The sequence below is a fragment of the Thunnus albacares genome, chromosome 18 (assembly GCF_914725855.1).
Source record: "Thunnus albacares chromosome 18, fThuAlb1.1, whole genome shotgun sequence".
Lineage (NCBI taxonomy): Eukaryota > Metazoa > Chordata > Actinopteri > Scombriformes > Scombridae > Thunnus > Thunnus albacares.
In genome coordinates, this window is record NC_058123.1 from 19503457 (window position 1) to 19519577 (window position 16121).

General features: G+C 38.1%; 1 protein-coding gene across 1 annotated transcript in view; it reads right to left on the reverse strand.

Annotated features, from left to right (window-relative positions):
- The window catches only part of LOC122969064 (matrix metalloproteinase-17-like), a 70042-nt gene that overhangs the window by 41309 nt on the left and 12612 nt on the right, over positions 1–16121 (reverse strand). Inside the window, exon 2 of the mRNA XM_044334643.1 lies at positions 104–236. Within this exon, the coding sequence (XP_044190578.1) occupies positions 104–236 (133 nt within the window). The remainder of the gene's footprint in view (positions 1–103; positions 237–16121) is intronic.

The window sequence follows — 16121 nt, forward strand, 5'->3', positions numbered from 1 at the left end:
TGGAAATTTATGGGGTTGGTGTTTTTTCTTCTCATATTTTGCCTCCATCCAGCCAAAGTACCAACCACATGAACCCTCCCCCCAGACAAACACAGCCACATACCTAAGACTCCAGTTTCTTTCAGCCCTCCAAACTTCTGCATGGCTTTGATGGCCTTGGTCAGGGCCTCCTTAGTCTGAAGCTGGCCAGTCACAGGGTCGGGGGGCGGGAGATAGCCGAACTTGCTCAGCCAGTCCTGGAGGGGACACAGAAGACACAGAGTTCAAGGGTCATTCCAGGCATGTCAAGGACTCCAAGTATCCCGAAGCTGCTAGGAAGGTCTGACACCTGTTCATGTGTACTGTATGTGGATACTGTGTAGCTAAGTACATATGAGCATTCAGGTGCTGTGAGAGCTTCAGCAAAGAAATATGTTGAAATTTATTCTAAACACATTAGACCTCATTTATTATTGGAAGGAGATATCATTCTGGATCCCCTAAGGTTAATTACTGTACCTAAGGATTTATTTTACTGTGTCTTCATGTGTGTGTATATATGCCTGTGTAAACAACTAGCACATACATGAATAAAAAGAGAGATAGATAGTAGATAGTCTCTAATTGGAGACGAACGCATTGATCCTTCTTCTAAACTACCACAATCATTCACATACACATTTGTTTTTGTCATATGTGAGGACGCTGTTTTGATTTAGGCTTACTTTACATTAATCAGAAACCAAGTCTGTACCCTAAAATGTAATGATTTATCCTGTGACGACCAGCTTTTTGACACCAGATGGGAGGTGAGTCCCCACCATGTGACTGTTTGAACAAGATGTTGTTAAATGATGATGATCTAAAGCTCCTTTGTGTATGCTGGAATTGCTATGATTATTATTTTTCCACATTATTCCGGCTCCACCTCAGCACCTGCACATGAGCTCATAGCTGTGCAAAGGATTATCATCTCCTTAGTTTAGTATTAGTTTACTTGGTTAAACTTAAACACACACACACACACACATCCAGTAAGACTGCTGAACTGTTGCTTCATTTTCTTTCTCTTGTGTTTTTGCTGGATTTCTAGAGAGCTAGACCCTATCTTTTTATACCTCACACTCTTTTTGTCTTTCTCCTTCGATATTATTCTAGAGCTACTTAGTACACATGGTATGGGACATTTGAGTCTCCCTCTGTGAAGTATAGAGTGCTGCTGATTGTACAGTTAAGCTCCATCAGCCAATTGAGTGCAAGAGCAAGTTAATGACATTTAGGGCTGCAACTAATGATTATTTTCATTATCGATTAATGGTAAATGGTAAATGGACTGCACTATTATGGCATCTTTCTAGTCTTCTGAGCACTCAAGCGCTTTACACTGTATGCCAACATTCAACCATTCACACACACATTCATACACTGATGGCACTGATGGCATCAAGGTGCTATCCTGCTCATCAAGAGGGGAATCTAATGCATTCACACACACTCACAGCAATTTGGGGTTTAGTATCTTGCACAAGGACATTTTGACATGTTGACTGGAGGAGCCGGGGATCAAAGCGCTGATCTTCCCATTAGTGGACGACCCGCTCTACCTCCTGAGCCACAGGTGCCCTTGTGGATTGTTTTATTGAATAATGCGTCGATTGTTTTATTGATTAATTGATAAGTTGTTTGGTTTATAAAATGTCAGAAAATAGTGAAAATGTTGATCACTGTTTCCCAAAGCCCTGAAAAGTTTTGTCCTGAACAACAGTCACAACCCAAAGATAATCAGTTTACTATCAGGGAGGACTAAAAAAAAACAGAAAATATTCACTTCTAAGAAGCTAGAATCAGATAATTTTTGATTAATCAACTAATTGTTGTTGTTATTCTAATGATATCTATTTGATGTTTTTTTTCATGATCTAATCTCCACACAAATTGTCATATAAATATTACTGTCATACCTATGATGATGGTAATATAGACTTTTAACTTGTGTATGACATCAGTTCAAAGAATAATATTGCTGTGCAGGTTCACAAAGGGAACAGTCCAGCATAGGTAGAAGCCATGCATATATAAAGAGTAATATTCCAACTCAGTTTCCATTTGAAACCTGTGAAGTTGCTGCCAATCAATGCAACCCAGCAGACTGTGAAGTTACTGTCAATCAAAGCAGCCCAGCGGACTGCTTTGATTGGTTTTGGTACGTATAAGATCTGACTGATGGATGCATCAGACCCGGTGTAGCTTGAGTGTTGCTCTTTTCCTTTTTCTTTCTGTCTTGCTGCTCCTCCCTTTAGGTATTTCTTTAACTTGTTTCTCTCTTTCCATTTTACCTTCATTTGTCTCACCTCCTCTAAACCCCCCTCCTCCTTCCTCCTCATAATCTGAACGCCAATAAGATTTTAAATAGGATTTTGATCAGCACTCATTAGAGGTGAGTGACACAGATCAATAGCAAGGCATCTCTTTTGTATTGACAGTGCTGGGAAAATCCCATTAACTGAATGACTTAGCTTTAGTGAAGCTCTCTGTTGGCTGATATTTGCCTCCTCATCATCAGCTTTGCCATCCCTGCAGAGGGCCAAGGAGAAGTTTACAGGGGAAATAAATTGACCCTTAATACCATCCGGGAGGATGAGAAACAGCAACAATTTTCTGAAAGAGTTTCAAACTGTAATGTCAGGGGTAAGTGGGTGAGGTCAAAGAATTTAAAAGGTAGCAGGGAAGCAAAAATTATTCTTTGAATTGAAAGTGGTGACGCTGTTTTCAAAGATTTTTAGTATGAAGTTTGAGATTACTTATACAGTATTGCTCTCTAAAATGACCCTGGAGTCATAAGGAGCCCTTTGCCTTGAGGATTTTTTAAGTGGTTATAAATATGTGGAAAAATGTAATATAATACACAGGTGTACTGTAAAGTAGAGAATTAAATCGATTGTTGACTGGAAGAGAAGTAACTCAAATTTCAACATGGAAAGTCCCTCCCAGTGGGTCTGAAAAGAGTAAACTCGCAAAGAAAAAGAAGTTATAGTTGCAAGCTGAAGACTGAATCAGACAGTGTTGTAACTGACAGAGTGAACAATTTTTCTGCAATAAACTGATATGCAAAGATTTTTTCATTACACTTTACGGACAGAGTGTGCCTTTTGTGAGTGTGACTTTTTATTACACTGAACATTTCCTAACATGTACACTGCCTCAAGACTATCTGATGCCTCCCTTTCCAGAAACTGGGAGGAGAACATACAACAGAACTAAAATGTGGTTAATTGTCATATACCAAAATACTCATTATAACTGCCCCATAGTAGTGGTGTGCGTAGGTGACTTGATTGTGTGTACTGGGCACGGCAGACAGGGCAAGAAACACAAGTGGTCAGGTAATAATACAGGTTTTAAACAAACCCTTGGGTTAGCTAAACAGATTTGGAAGCAAAAACAATGGCAGTAACAGTCCAAAGCTGCATTATTGTCTGATCGTCTGTGCAGTCAGATTATAAACAAGCAACTGTTTCTTCCCCTTTCTGACACATAGAAAACAAAAATATTCCTTTAAATCAAAACAAATATAACGAATCTTATGTGTATGCCTGTGTGTGTGTGCATCCATACAGAAAGGAAGAGGATGTTACGGTCTTATTCTCTCTAAGCAAGGTGTGCAAGTGATGGATTACATTCTGTGCTGTCTAGAAAACCGCAACACCCTGTTTTCACACACTACTCATAGACTCACTACATCAAACTTTCTTGTGGAGCCAGCAACTAATTTAAACCCTGATGTTGGAGCTCATGTGGGGGAAAAAAGCTGTGAGACCTGCCAACGAGTTCAGTAACATGCTGAACAGTGCTAAATTATATACAGGGATGTCACTGTGTTTAGGTGAGATTGGATTTTAAAAGGCTGCACACAAGTTTTCTGAGTTCAAACAGAGAAATAGCAAAAAAAAAAAAATCAAAGATTATGGGATAAGGAGATCGAGAAACTCAGCCACATTTACAGTAAAATAGCAGCCTTTCACTCTCTCCCAGACAATAGACAGTGACAGCTCAAAGATAAACGATGATTATAAGATGACAGGGGGAAGAAATAGAAATGTTTAAATAATTTACATGTATCTCAGATTTAATAAATCCCAAAATAATGGTGCTTTTCTCCAGGGGTCTTCATCTTTGAAATACAGATAAGACACATAAATAAGAGCAGCATGGGAGAAAAACACACAACCTGGCCTGTACAGCAAATTTACCCTCTCCAAATCTCTGATTAACCAGAAGAGGACCGACACAGATGACTGACTTTTCTTTACTCGCTCATTAAAATACACATTTAAGCACAGACACAAACATCCCCACAGGACCCACTTGGCCAGTAGATCAGAGTTTTACTGGCTCCTTGTAGCCAAAAAAAGCAGCAGCCAAAAAATGAAAATAACTATTTTTTTTCCATAATTTTGGTGATTTATTAATTGTATACATAATACATACTACAGTGCAGTTCCCTTTAGATTTGGTTGTTTTCCTTTAGTTATTGATATGTTATGTTGATATATTACACAAATATGCAAAATATAACATTAGGCACATATTGGATCAGTAAATGAATGGTGTATAAATGTAGGTTTCTCCATATGTTGCGTAAAGAGTATGGAATACATAAAGAGAAAAGAAGAGAATTTATGATAACATTTCAGCAAGTATGGATGACCTTGATAATAAACTCTTGTGTCAAGAACTGAGGCAACACTGAGAGATCTGCAAAAATGTACTCATTAAGATAGAGCAGTGAGAGAAAGAACATAATGGCATTTGTTTGTGTGTGTGCGTATTTATTCCAGGCTCCTTCTGTCTGCTTCCATGAGCCACCTGTCCACCACAGACATGGAGCTAAACTGTAATGAATGAATGAAAGGGAAAAATGCAGAAAAGGGAAATGAAACAGAAACTGTCTCCAATGTGGCGGCTGTCTCCACATTACATCATCTGTTGAGTGTTTGATGGTTATTTATTTGTGCTTTAGAACGTGACTGCTGTGAAACAATCAGAAAATTACATTTTATTTCTCTCATTCACTGCTTTGTTCTCCCTACCGCTGCTCCCTCTCCTCGCTCAACCACCACAGCTCTCTCTTTCTCTCTTTTTCTCTAGACTTTTGTAAAATGAGTCAGCAAAGCCTAACTTAACATTATCGAATGAAGAGAAATGTCCTCCCTTCGTCCTAAACTGTGTATCCGTGACTCTGATTGGCCAATCACCTTGCCCTGCATAAACTTTTACTGGCCCCAGGCCATCAGGCCATCGGTTATGTCGGACCTTGAAGTTGTTTGCCTCAACGACTGCAGCAGTTCTTTGATTGCTGTGTTATGTTCTGCATTAAATAATAGTGCTTAATTTCTTGTGCCAAAGTTGTAAAGCGGAACATCCTGAATGGAACAGTGTAAAGTTCAGAGAAGTCAACCATTGCTTCAAGTGAGAAAAAAGTGTAAAGCTTCTCTAAATTTTTCTGTCTTTATAAAAAATATATTCAGGAAGCTGAGAGTGCGTCTGAATGAAAGATAGAGCAGAGCAGGTGAATAAATGTTTCCTGTCAAAAATAAATAAATAAAGCAAACAAACTTAAAGGTCATGTGAAGAAAACTACAAGGGAGATAAAAATTCTCTTCAAATGTAATGTCCTTTTTGTCTTCAGTAACATTTATTTCAAGTGTAACTCCAAGTCTGGTTGTCATGTGTCATTAACTTTGATTTAAATTCTGGAGAAGGCTTAAAATGACAAATTGGCTGAAAGAAAATATTTTGATAGTTTTGAGGAAATTTGCACTCTGCCTTTTATTCGGTTTGCATTTGCAGTCAATGTGAAATTAGTATCTGATTTAATAAAGCAACAACATTTTTCTTATTACATGATCAGCAGCAAGGAGACTGCATTCTGCCAGTGAAGGAGACCTCAGAACAACAGGGATTTGCCTAAGATAGGCCAGCTCAGAAGAAAAAAAAAAGAATCGCAAGGCAGTGATCCTGAAATAGAAATGACATTGCAAAACACTTTGACAATTAAATAATTTTCTGTCTTTATAGATTGTGTAACACTAACACAATAGGACAAATCAATTAAACAAACTTACTCTGAAATGAAAAAGACTGCAATCAAAATGAACATCACAATCAAGTTCCGGTTTAATAAGCACACAGTTACATACTCTCTTTGGTATTACAAAATGGTCAGCTTGTTCATTCATCATCAAATTGCCTCCCATTCTTTATGCGTTCCTCCCATGAATTCATAGAAATAAAGAACAGAGGCACACTTCAGTGAATGCAAACAAGCTGCACTTCACGTGACATGTAAATGATACAAATAGGATGGTGATTATTTTCTATTCGTAATATTATTCACAACACTGTAAAAAAATATACAGCACACAACAGAAGCTACCACACTAAGTTCCAAATACAAAAACAAACCAACAAAACTGTGCCCTTTTATGTCAGAGGACTGGCTCAGCTGTAGTCCAGCAGCCTTGCAGCTGGTGTTCAGTGACTTCAACGAGGCAAATGCTTGCTGACGTGGAGGCTTGACCCCGTGTTCCAACTCAGGCCCAGAGGGTCTTCACCACTTAGCCGACTTGCTGCTCAAATTACCTGCCCAGTGTGTTATCACTTGGTTTTGATTGGCATGGTCAAGCCTTCACAAATGAAAATAAACCATGCTCCAACAAAATTAAATGAAACTAATTTGAGGAGATCATGTGCAATTTTGTCTGAAGGCTAACTCCAACACAACAACACTGTACAGTGTGTACAATTCTCCAGATACAGAACTCATAATGATGAAATGAAAGTAATAGGTTTTAATACCAAGGTACTATGGTTATGTTTAGGCAAATAAAAACATTGGGTTAAGGCCCCTCAAAACCCCTCAACAGCTTATTTGTGAATCCTGAATTCAGTTATGTGCTGGGATATTTCTTGGTCAACACTAGTAACTTCCTGGAGTATCTGCTGGTTGCTGAGCAACCAATAGTCTGCACATAACTCACCGTAAAAGTGATTTGTCATTTTTACTCTTTGATTTTTGTATGACAAAGTTCAATCACTTTTTTTTCCCAGATTACTCCCTCTTGGTCAAGTTTGCGAAAAATGTCATCAGAGTCCCCCCAATGCTCTCCAAAACGGCACACCCAAGTTTTCTTTCCTCTTTTAGCTGTGTCATTTGAATACTAGCAGCTGTGTAACATTTAATCAGTCTGAACACTGTTTATCACTGTCAATAAGCTGACATTTATCATTTGTATACTTCATGGGAGAGAGGGCTGCACCGATGCACTTACTTCACTGTTGTTACAATTAGTCAGCCTCCTAGACCAAACTCATCTGTTGATGGACCACCGACTGCAGCATCAGTCAATTCTCCTCAGCATGTAACCCTGACAGATTCAGCTCTCTGTCTCAGCTTGCCTCATGACTCACAGTCTACCTTCCTACCTTTTTCTTTTGTATTTTTGTGACTGTTCAGCAAAAAAAAAAAGTCGCTTTTGGGAGCTGTGATTTGCAACATGAGATCCTTTTCTCTCCTATTTAGACATGCTTCACTAATCAAAACATTGGCCAGGTTGGTCCTATTGGGACCACTTGGAACTAAAAGAGGAATTTTGTTCATCGATGGAATTTTAAAACCATTATTTCCTTGTTAAACATTTAATTAAAATATGGTTTGAAGACAATAAAAGCTTTGGACTAAAAGTTGGACTGTCACCACAAACACCATTGAAACAAAATAGCCCAAATGTTTAATGTTTTGGTGAAAGAAAGACGGAAAATCTTCCCCTCGTTCCATATAAAGTCCACTATGGGTGAATGTCTGCTATTTCTTCCTGTTCTATTTCTCTCCACTTCTTTCCACTTTCCCACACTGTCAAAATACCTTCACTCAGAATTCTGACATCACCATAACCGACCAGTGATCTTTCTGCTTGTGTTCCTCAAGCCTATCAGTCCCTAGATGTCTTTAAATATTGCTGCAATTCTACCATTCTGTCTTTCATACCTACTATTGCTTGTCTAGAATCTTGTCCTGTCTTCTATATTCATATAGACCTGCACTTTATGAAGATGCTTCACAACAATGGAGTCTAATCACATCTTTCTGTCACTAGCATCAGTGAATATTGCTATATGCTTCCAATTGATCTCTTCTCATTCAACTGTATGTTGACAAGTTGCTTACTAAATTTTAAACATGAAATAAAGAGAATGTTTATGCTTTGTTTTTGTAGCCTTGCTACAAAATTGAATGATTACTGTAAAATCAAAGACGGATGAATCATTTAAATATGATGTATGATATGAAAAATCAATTTAAGAGCTGGGTGTAACAATAAACATGTGGGAGGGCCTTATGAAATTATCTTGCAGGCCAGATCTGTGAGCCAGTATGGGAACCCTGTTGTGTATTACCTATTCTCTTCCAAGATTCATAACCCTGCACTATCTTGACATAACATATGGAAAGAAACTTCGTACCATTACACTTCAAGAAACAATAAACACTCATGCACTGACCCAAGAGCTCATGCATACAGATTACACGTAGGTTACACAACACACATTCAAATACTTTATTTATATCCACACTGAAACAATAATTCAGCAAGGATATATCTCAGGCTGCACACATATAGTCTTCTCACATATAAACACACATAATATACACACATAATTGAGGCGTGGAGTGGGTATTACAGGGTTTGACTTACTTTCAGTCTGTGCTACAGTATCTGGATGTGAAGGATAATTTATCTCTGTAATCCTTTCATACAGTAAGGTCTGGAGTGTAAAAGAAGCTACAAATTCATAAAATATATTGAGACAGAAAGAAAGGGGGGCTATAAATAGTCCAAGCAGAGAATTTAGTATGAGATCAAGTAGGCCTAAATCATTCTTCACCTCATTAGAGTTAGTGGTATTTGTACTATGGTATGGTATTTATAGTATATTATGGTATATATTCATGTATAGAGCTCGTTGAAGATAGATTGCAGCATTGTCTGACATAGAAAATCACCAACAATCAGCTTAATTAAATTATCTTTTAAATGACCTGTTTCTCGATAGCCACATGTAGCTGTGGGCAGAGCAGAGAGGTTGACAGAACTGCTCGCTTCCTTTCTGCAGCAAAGCTGCTTGTTCAAGCCAGAAACAGATTTGAGGTAGAAAACCAAGCTTCATGTGTGTGAGACATTGATTAATGTGGGCTGTGATTTGAAGCGTTGCTGAATTGCCGATGCATCAGTTATCAGTGTAGCGTTTGAAATGGGAGACAGAGAGGCAGTGTGTGTGTGGGTTAGTGAGTTTGAAGGAGGATAGGCTGGTGAGCAAGTGAATTTGACGGCAAAGATATTTATCTGTTTGGTTACACATGATTTGATATATTTCGCTTATATGTGTTTTGTTGAAGAAAAGACATTTTAAATTTGTCTGTATTTAAGTTTCACGTCCACCCTATCAGAGCCAGTTGGTAGGAATGGGGGTCCCAAAGAGTTAATCAAGAGTCTATAGCCATGCTAGCAGCTCTGTGGGGCTGCACAGTAGTTGTGCTTTGAGCTACATGCTATGTCAGCATGCTAACATGCTTACAATGGCAGTGTTAACATGCTGATGGTTAACAGGTATAGAATTTTTCATGGTCACCATCTTGATTTGGCTTGTTTGCATGCTAACATTCAATTGTGCTAATCGGCACCAAACACAAAGTACACCTGGTATAGATTTGACTGTTTTACATGCAAACATAATTGCTGACAATCTAGGAATTAAATACTTGCCTGTTTAGTCTTCATATTGCAACATAAACTGGCAATCAACTGCTAATTCAACCTCAAATGAATTAGGATTTTTTTTAACACATTGTCTCTAGAAATAACTTATAAAAGGAAACACTCTCTCTACATACATATCACACAAAATGTTGGTCATTACAGCCACGTCTACCTGTATTATAATTAAAAATGTGGAGCTCCAGGTAACACTCTGGCCAGACTTTTAAAACGATGATGTGTGCAGTTGTTGCCCACGGTTACCCGCTGTTCTTGGATGGAGACAGCAGGAGACAACTGGTATGAATGAACGTTCCTGAAGGAGTTCTTAGCGGAGAGAGGAGTTTAATTGACCTACAATTTTTCATGGAACTGCATGAAATTTTTTTAATGTGTCAGTATCCAACATGCCTGTTGATTTCCAGGGTAGTAAAAACAAATAATGAATCATAACTGACAAGTTTGATGTGCACATGAGCATGAATGTTTCTGTGCTTGTATTGCAACACTCTAGAGCTGGTTGCACAAAATTTAACCAGTGGATCTGCTGTACATAATTGTGGTTTGACAAAGCACTACAGTATTTGTTACATTATATGTCTTTTATTGCAATATTTCTTTATTCCCTATGTCATACCTGTGACATCACATCCTTTTTTGGTCCTTTAATGTAAGGCTGTCAGTTAGCACGGATGCGCACACACACACACACACACACACACACACACACACACACACACACACACACACACACACACACACACACACACACTGACTTCTGTGACGATGGCATCACCACAGCAACATCTCTCAGAGGCAGAATCTGTTTTGCCCCCATGCCTGTGACCTCCTCTATCCCACAATACCTCCCTGTTAGGCCCTGATGAACAGCTGCTGATTCCCTTCATCTTCAGCCTCACTGACAGGAAATGAGTCACTGGGAGACTTTTAACCTTGCGACCTCGCTGACTCTCAAAGGGTCATGAAGTTGCATAGTCCATTATAGTGTTTACATTGTTTCTTACTACCTTGAGGATAAGGTCAGATTGGTAGCTGACCTCCTGGACTTTTAAAAGGTTATGAAGCTGCATTAAGTCTGAGAGGGTGAATTTATTTGAAAAGTGAGTGCTGTAGCATTAAAAGTTTTGAGATGCCATCATGTGTGTCCGTGAATTAATGCCAATTAAGGATGAAGCTTTCCTGGGCTCTTGGTTGCTTTTAGCTGAAAAACAAAAAGTGTAGACTTTAGTTTTTGCTCATGGTAGAAAGAGGGGAAAACGTCCAGAGCAGAAAATGCTACATGTCATGCACACATTGCAAGCATAAAGAATACAAAAAGGCACAAAGCTACTGAAGTTTCAAGCCTGGCAATGGCAATTTTGATTTTGAGCAATATGAAGACTTATAGCTGACAGCAGTAGAATTAAGGGGGTGGATATGCTGTCAAAAGTCTGAGACTGTTAATACTAAACCAGAGTTTGTTCAAAGATTGGTGTTGCAAAGTAGACAGTAGGGATATTAACACATTATTCCCTGAAGCTACACCTCTGCACCTCTTGAGTTTGAGTTAATTGTGAAGCCCAGTGTATCATTGTGGTGGGAAGCAAGTTAGGGGAAGAGCAACAACAAATGAGGTGACTAAAACTCACAAAAAGAAATGCCCTGCATCAGGGATGAATGGTAATTAGCTGGTCAGCAAGTTGGTAGCAGTTGACATGCTGAAATATTTGGTAACAGTACCTATGACATTAGCACTGGCATCCAAGTTTGTTAATAGAAAGCGATTCATAGTCAACAACTTTTTTCTAAGGCACTGTGTGCAACTCAAACCCTCAGCTTATTAATTTTAAGTTCTGTCACAGAGTTTACTGTAACCCTGTCACCAGGTTTTATATGAGGCAAGTACAGAGTCTGACTTTTAATATATGCCGCCTTAATTGACTGGGAAGCTATAAACACATACTGTATGTGTCCCTCTGTTCAAGACGTTTGGGGCTGAGTATCCAACATTTTGTCTCAATTCACAGGCAAGGCCATACCACACAAACTGACTGTGCTACCACTCAATGATTGAGAATTAAATGAAAGACAATGCTGCAACTTTCTGGGTTTTTTTTTTTAAAGCCGCCAAAAAACCTTTTAGTCCAAAGACGGCTTCTTCCTCACAATCTGAGCTCCAGAAAATGGCTGACATATTTCCAAAACATTGAAAATAAGTAAGGCAAAACCCTAAACTGTGTTTAGATGTGGTCACATGCAGCAATATGAATAAAAAATCAACTTAGTGGGTTATTCTGCTAAATATTTTTGTTTTCTCTAAAGAAACTCAGAATTTCCCCATCATATAACCACAAACCATTCCAATAAACTTTCCATAAACAGTTCTAGTCAGCACAACATGACAAATACTCTGATGCCCATGTCCATTGTGCTCATATTAACAATATGGCATGAACATTCCCAATTTCACAACTGACAAGAAAAATAAAGTTACTATCACAATGTGACTGGTAAAATGTCAGGATACAGATAAAGATCAGAAAAAATCAAACACAAAGACCCAAAAATGAATTTATGCCTTTTTTAAAAAAAACAAAAAACAGCTTTGACTACAAATCCAGATAGCAGAGTTCTTATTCTTTTCACTTATGCTATAAAAAACCTGTCAACTAAAAGACATATAAACCAGTAAAGACATATTGCACAGATGTAAATGTCTCACATCAAGCAATCCTGCTTCTTATCTTGCTCTCCACCAAGGAGATTTCTCACAACCAAAATTTGTCAGAACATCCACGGGTGTTTGCAAGATGCTATCATTATTCAAAGCAGTTGTAGCAGCTTCCCATTTTATATCACTGGCTTATTCAGAGAGATGGTTTACTTAGTATTACACTGGGATGATGTGGGATACAAGGAATGAAAGCTTGCTTGAGTGTGTTTGACTGAGACGCTCCTGAAACCGTTCCAATGACCTATCTTGAGCGTAAACACAATTTACTGAAGAAATGGAGGATTTAGTCTCATTTGTGCAAACAGATCAGATCAAAGAGGTGGAATATAGGGGATAGAGAAAGAGGGAAATTGGGGGTGACATGCCACCTCAATGACATGTTTAATCAAACAGAAAATTGAAGCTGGATTGCCAGGCTGTATAAGAGTGTGAGTTAATTCATGCCTAGAAATCATGCATCTACTCCTCACATTTAATTTTTACTGTTTTAAACTGGACATGACCTTTTTCCCTTTCTATGTTTCCATGCATGTGTGTGTTCAGGGTTTACACAGCTCATAACAAAGCAATTTTTACTCTATTTCCTGATTTATGTTTTCATTAGTTGTCATATCTGGCCAATAACTATAAACAAATATAATCAAAATCTGGCCAGAAATTACTTTATTAGAGCTATGTTTAGGGACATTCAGCTTTTGAATTAAGATAGGTATGTATCAATTTGGATTGGTCCTTTGTGTTAATGAGTACAAGGCATTAAATTTCATTAATGTAACAAAATGAATGCCAAAGTTGTGGATTGTTTTATTGAGAGATAAAAATAGCTAGAAAATTGCCATTAGTGAAGACACTGTATAACATATAGGTGAAAGGCAGAAAAGCACAGAAGCACTGTGTATTGTTTTTCAGAGGACTTAATTTATAAAAAGCTGCACTCAAGTTAACAGGCAAGACCACTGGAATTGAATCAGACATGAGCCAAAGATCACTGACCAATTTTGTGAGTGTTGTTTTGGTGGCAATGACCAAAACCTGACCTTAAAAACTGGCAAACTCAATTGTAAAACTTAAAGATATTTGATGTTGACTCAGAAAAAATAAAAGGTACAGAGAAGTGTCTGGAAAGTCTCACATACTGTAGTCCTTGACAAATGTTTGATTTCCACAGCAACAGTGGCAAAATGTATGTTTCAGCAACATATTAATCAGTGTTGTCCAAGTAATATGCACAAATCAGAGGAAATATATAAATATCAGTTTAGAGAAATACAGTCCTAAAAGTAAAATCTCATTCTGCATAATCACATTCTTGACAAGTTGTTTCATAAGACAACTGATTTGACAAAAATTGATTTAAATGAGTTGCCTCTGTGCAGAAATCTAACACTGAAGTGTTGCTAAAGTAGATCCCTCAACTCTACTTCTACATTTATTATCTGAAATTCTGGTTTGAGTTATTTGCTTGACTCTTCGACATGACAAAGACTGCAGGAGCATTTCCACAGATACACATTTTACTAATGTTTACCATTTTTGTTGAGTGTAAAATAACAGGATTCGTGACGTGTTGACTGAGTCGATATTTCACCTCACAGATGGTATTTGAAATGTTCCTGTCTGTTTTCATTTTTCTACAGTTGACAGTTGATCCAAACTACCGCCTGTAGACTGCCCACATCGGTTATTGATTGACAATTTTCTCAAAATTTTTCTCCTCACTTTCTGTTACCAGAGGCATATTTTGGTCTGTCCATTTCACAAGAGGAACTGTAATCTGCAGTGATCAATGTTTTGTTGCAGAAGGAAAAATAACTTTTGGATGCGTGGGAACATAAAATACAGCTGAATCTGCTTTAAGATACTCACTTCTTATTCTATCAGGGTCAATGAAAATGAGAAAAATACAAAAACAATAAGCCTTATGTTACAGAACGGATCTTGATCCACACCATGACTTTCTTTAAATACAAATTATCTGCCCCCTTGATACATTTAGGCCCATTTGTGCATATGTTGTACAATTTTTTCCGTGGATCTTCAATGGACTTGGCACAAGGGACTGCCTCTGCTGGGGAGATATGTCACAAAGCCTCCGTAACAAGTCGGTATCAGAGAGAATACAATATGTATAAGCTCTTACATCCTTGCATGAGTGGACACCAAAGAACAAATAATCACCAACAAATTGAAGGAATGAACATTTTCATGCTTTCTAGTGACCGAAATGGAAAGACCTGATATGGCTGCACCTGTGTGTGGATCATTGCACTTCCTGCAGTTAGATCCAGCAAGGTAAAAGGAAAATACTGGTGTCAGTCAGAGTAACAGTCATTTTCTTAGCAGGGGGGCTGCTCTTACACGTCTCGACAGAAAGTCTCAACTTCATGCTTTTAGCTCTTTGTATATAAACATGTGTTTTATCATCTTAAAAATACAACCTTTACAGTCCAAATCCAAACTGGAAATTAACCGCTGTTTCGCCTAACAAAGAGTTATAAGTCTTCAAATTGTATGTTATGAACTGAAAAGACAGACAACAGAGAAAAGGACAGCATACAATAAAAGTCATCACTTAGATTCTGGCTCACTATGTTGCAAGCAGATGGCACATACGCCACCCTGCTGAAGCACTCAATCACTTCACTCCAGGAGTATTTTGCTTTTCTGAAGATACAATGTGCATGTAATGGAACACAAGTCATGGGTGCCAGAAGAAGAACTGTATCCCTGTATTGCAACACTTACAGTAAAAAGACATTTCAATCGTTCCAATCTACTCTAAGACATTAGGTAAAATAAAGCAGGCAAACATAAAATGGGAAGAAAATTGTTTCAATGCTGTGTGTTACATTCTTTAAGTCTGTTTGACTTGTTTCCCTTTACTTAGCTAGCTGAACTAACCTTAGCTATCAATATTGCAGATAGACTGCATGGACTGCAACAGACTGAATGCTTCTGCAAACATGTCAAAAGAACCAGTGCATAAGAAAGTAAAATACAGTCATGTTTTTTTTTTTTCTTATTTATCATTAAATATGTATTTGGGGCATGGCTGCTTACAACATAAGGACAACCTTAACCTTCCTATTGCCTCCTCAGTCACAGAGGTGTTACTGTCCTGTAAACTCGTAGTTTTACAAAAAAAGGGATTTTACAAAAAAAGCTTGTATCTAATCCCACAAGCACTATTGCTTTGTGTTTGGAATTATACCACCACCCTGCGGTGCAAGCAATAGTTAGTCCGCAAAAAGTTTAGTGAGGGTCTCCGGTCTATCTACTGCTACACACACACACACACACACACACACACACACACACACACACACACACACACACACTTTTTGGACCCCACATTTCTGAATGAATCCCATGCCCCTGACAAAAGTCTTGTCGAAAGGATACAAAACATCTGACAGATAGTTTGAGGTGTGAATGTCATTTACCAGACACTTAGGAGGAAAATCTGTCCTCATTTGCATGTTTGTGTGTGTGTGTATGTATGTGTGTGAGCGTGACAACAAGGATTAAAATGTGACTAAGTGAATCATTTAAGCCCTGGTTTAGGAACAGCTGGTTGTACAGAGAGCCAAGAC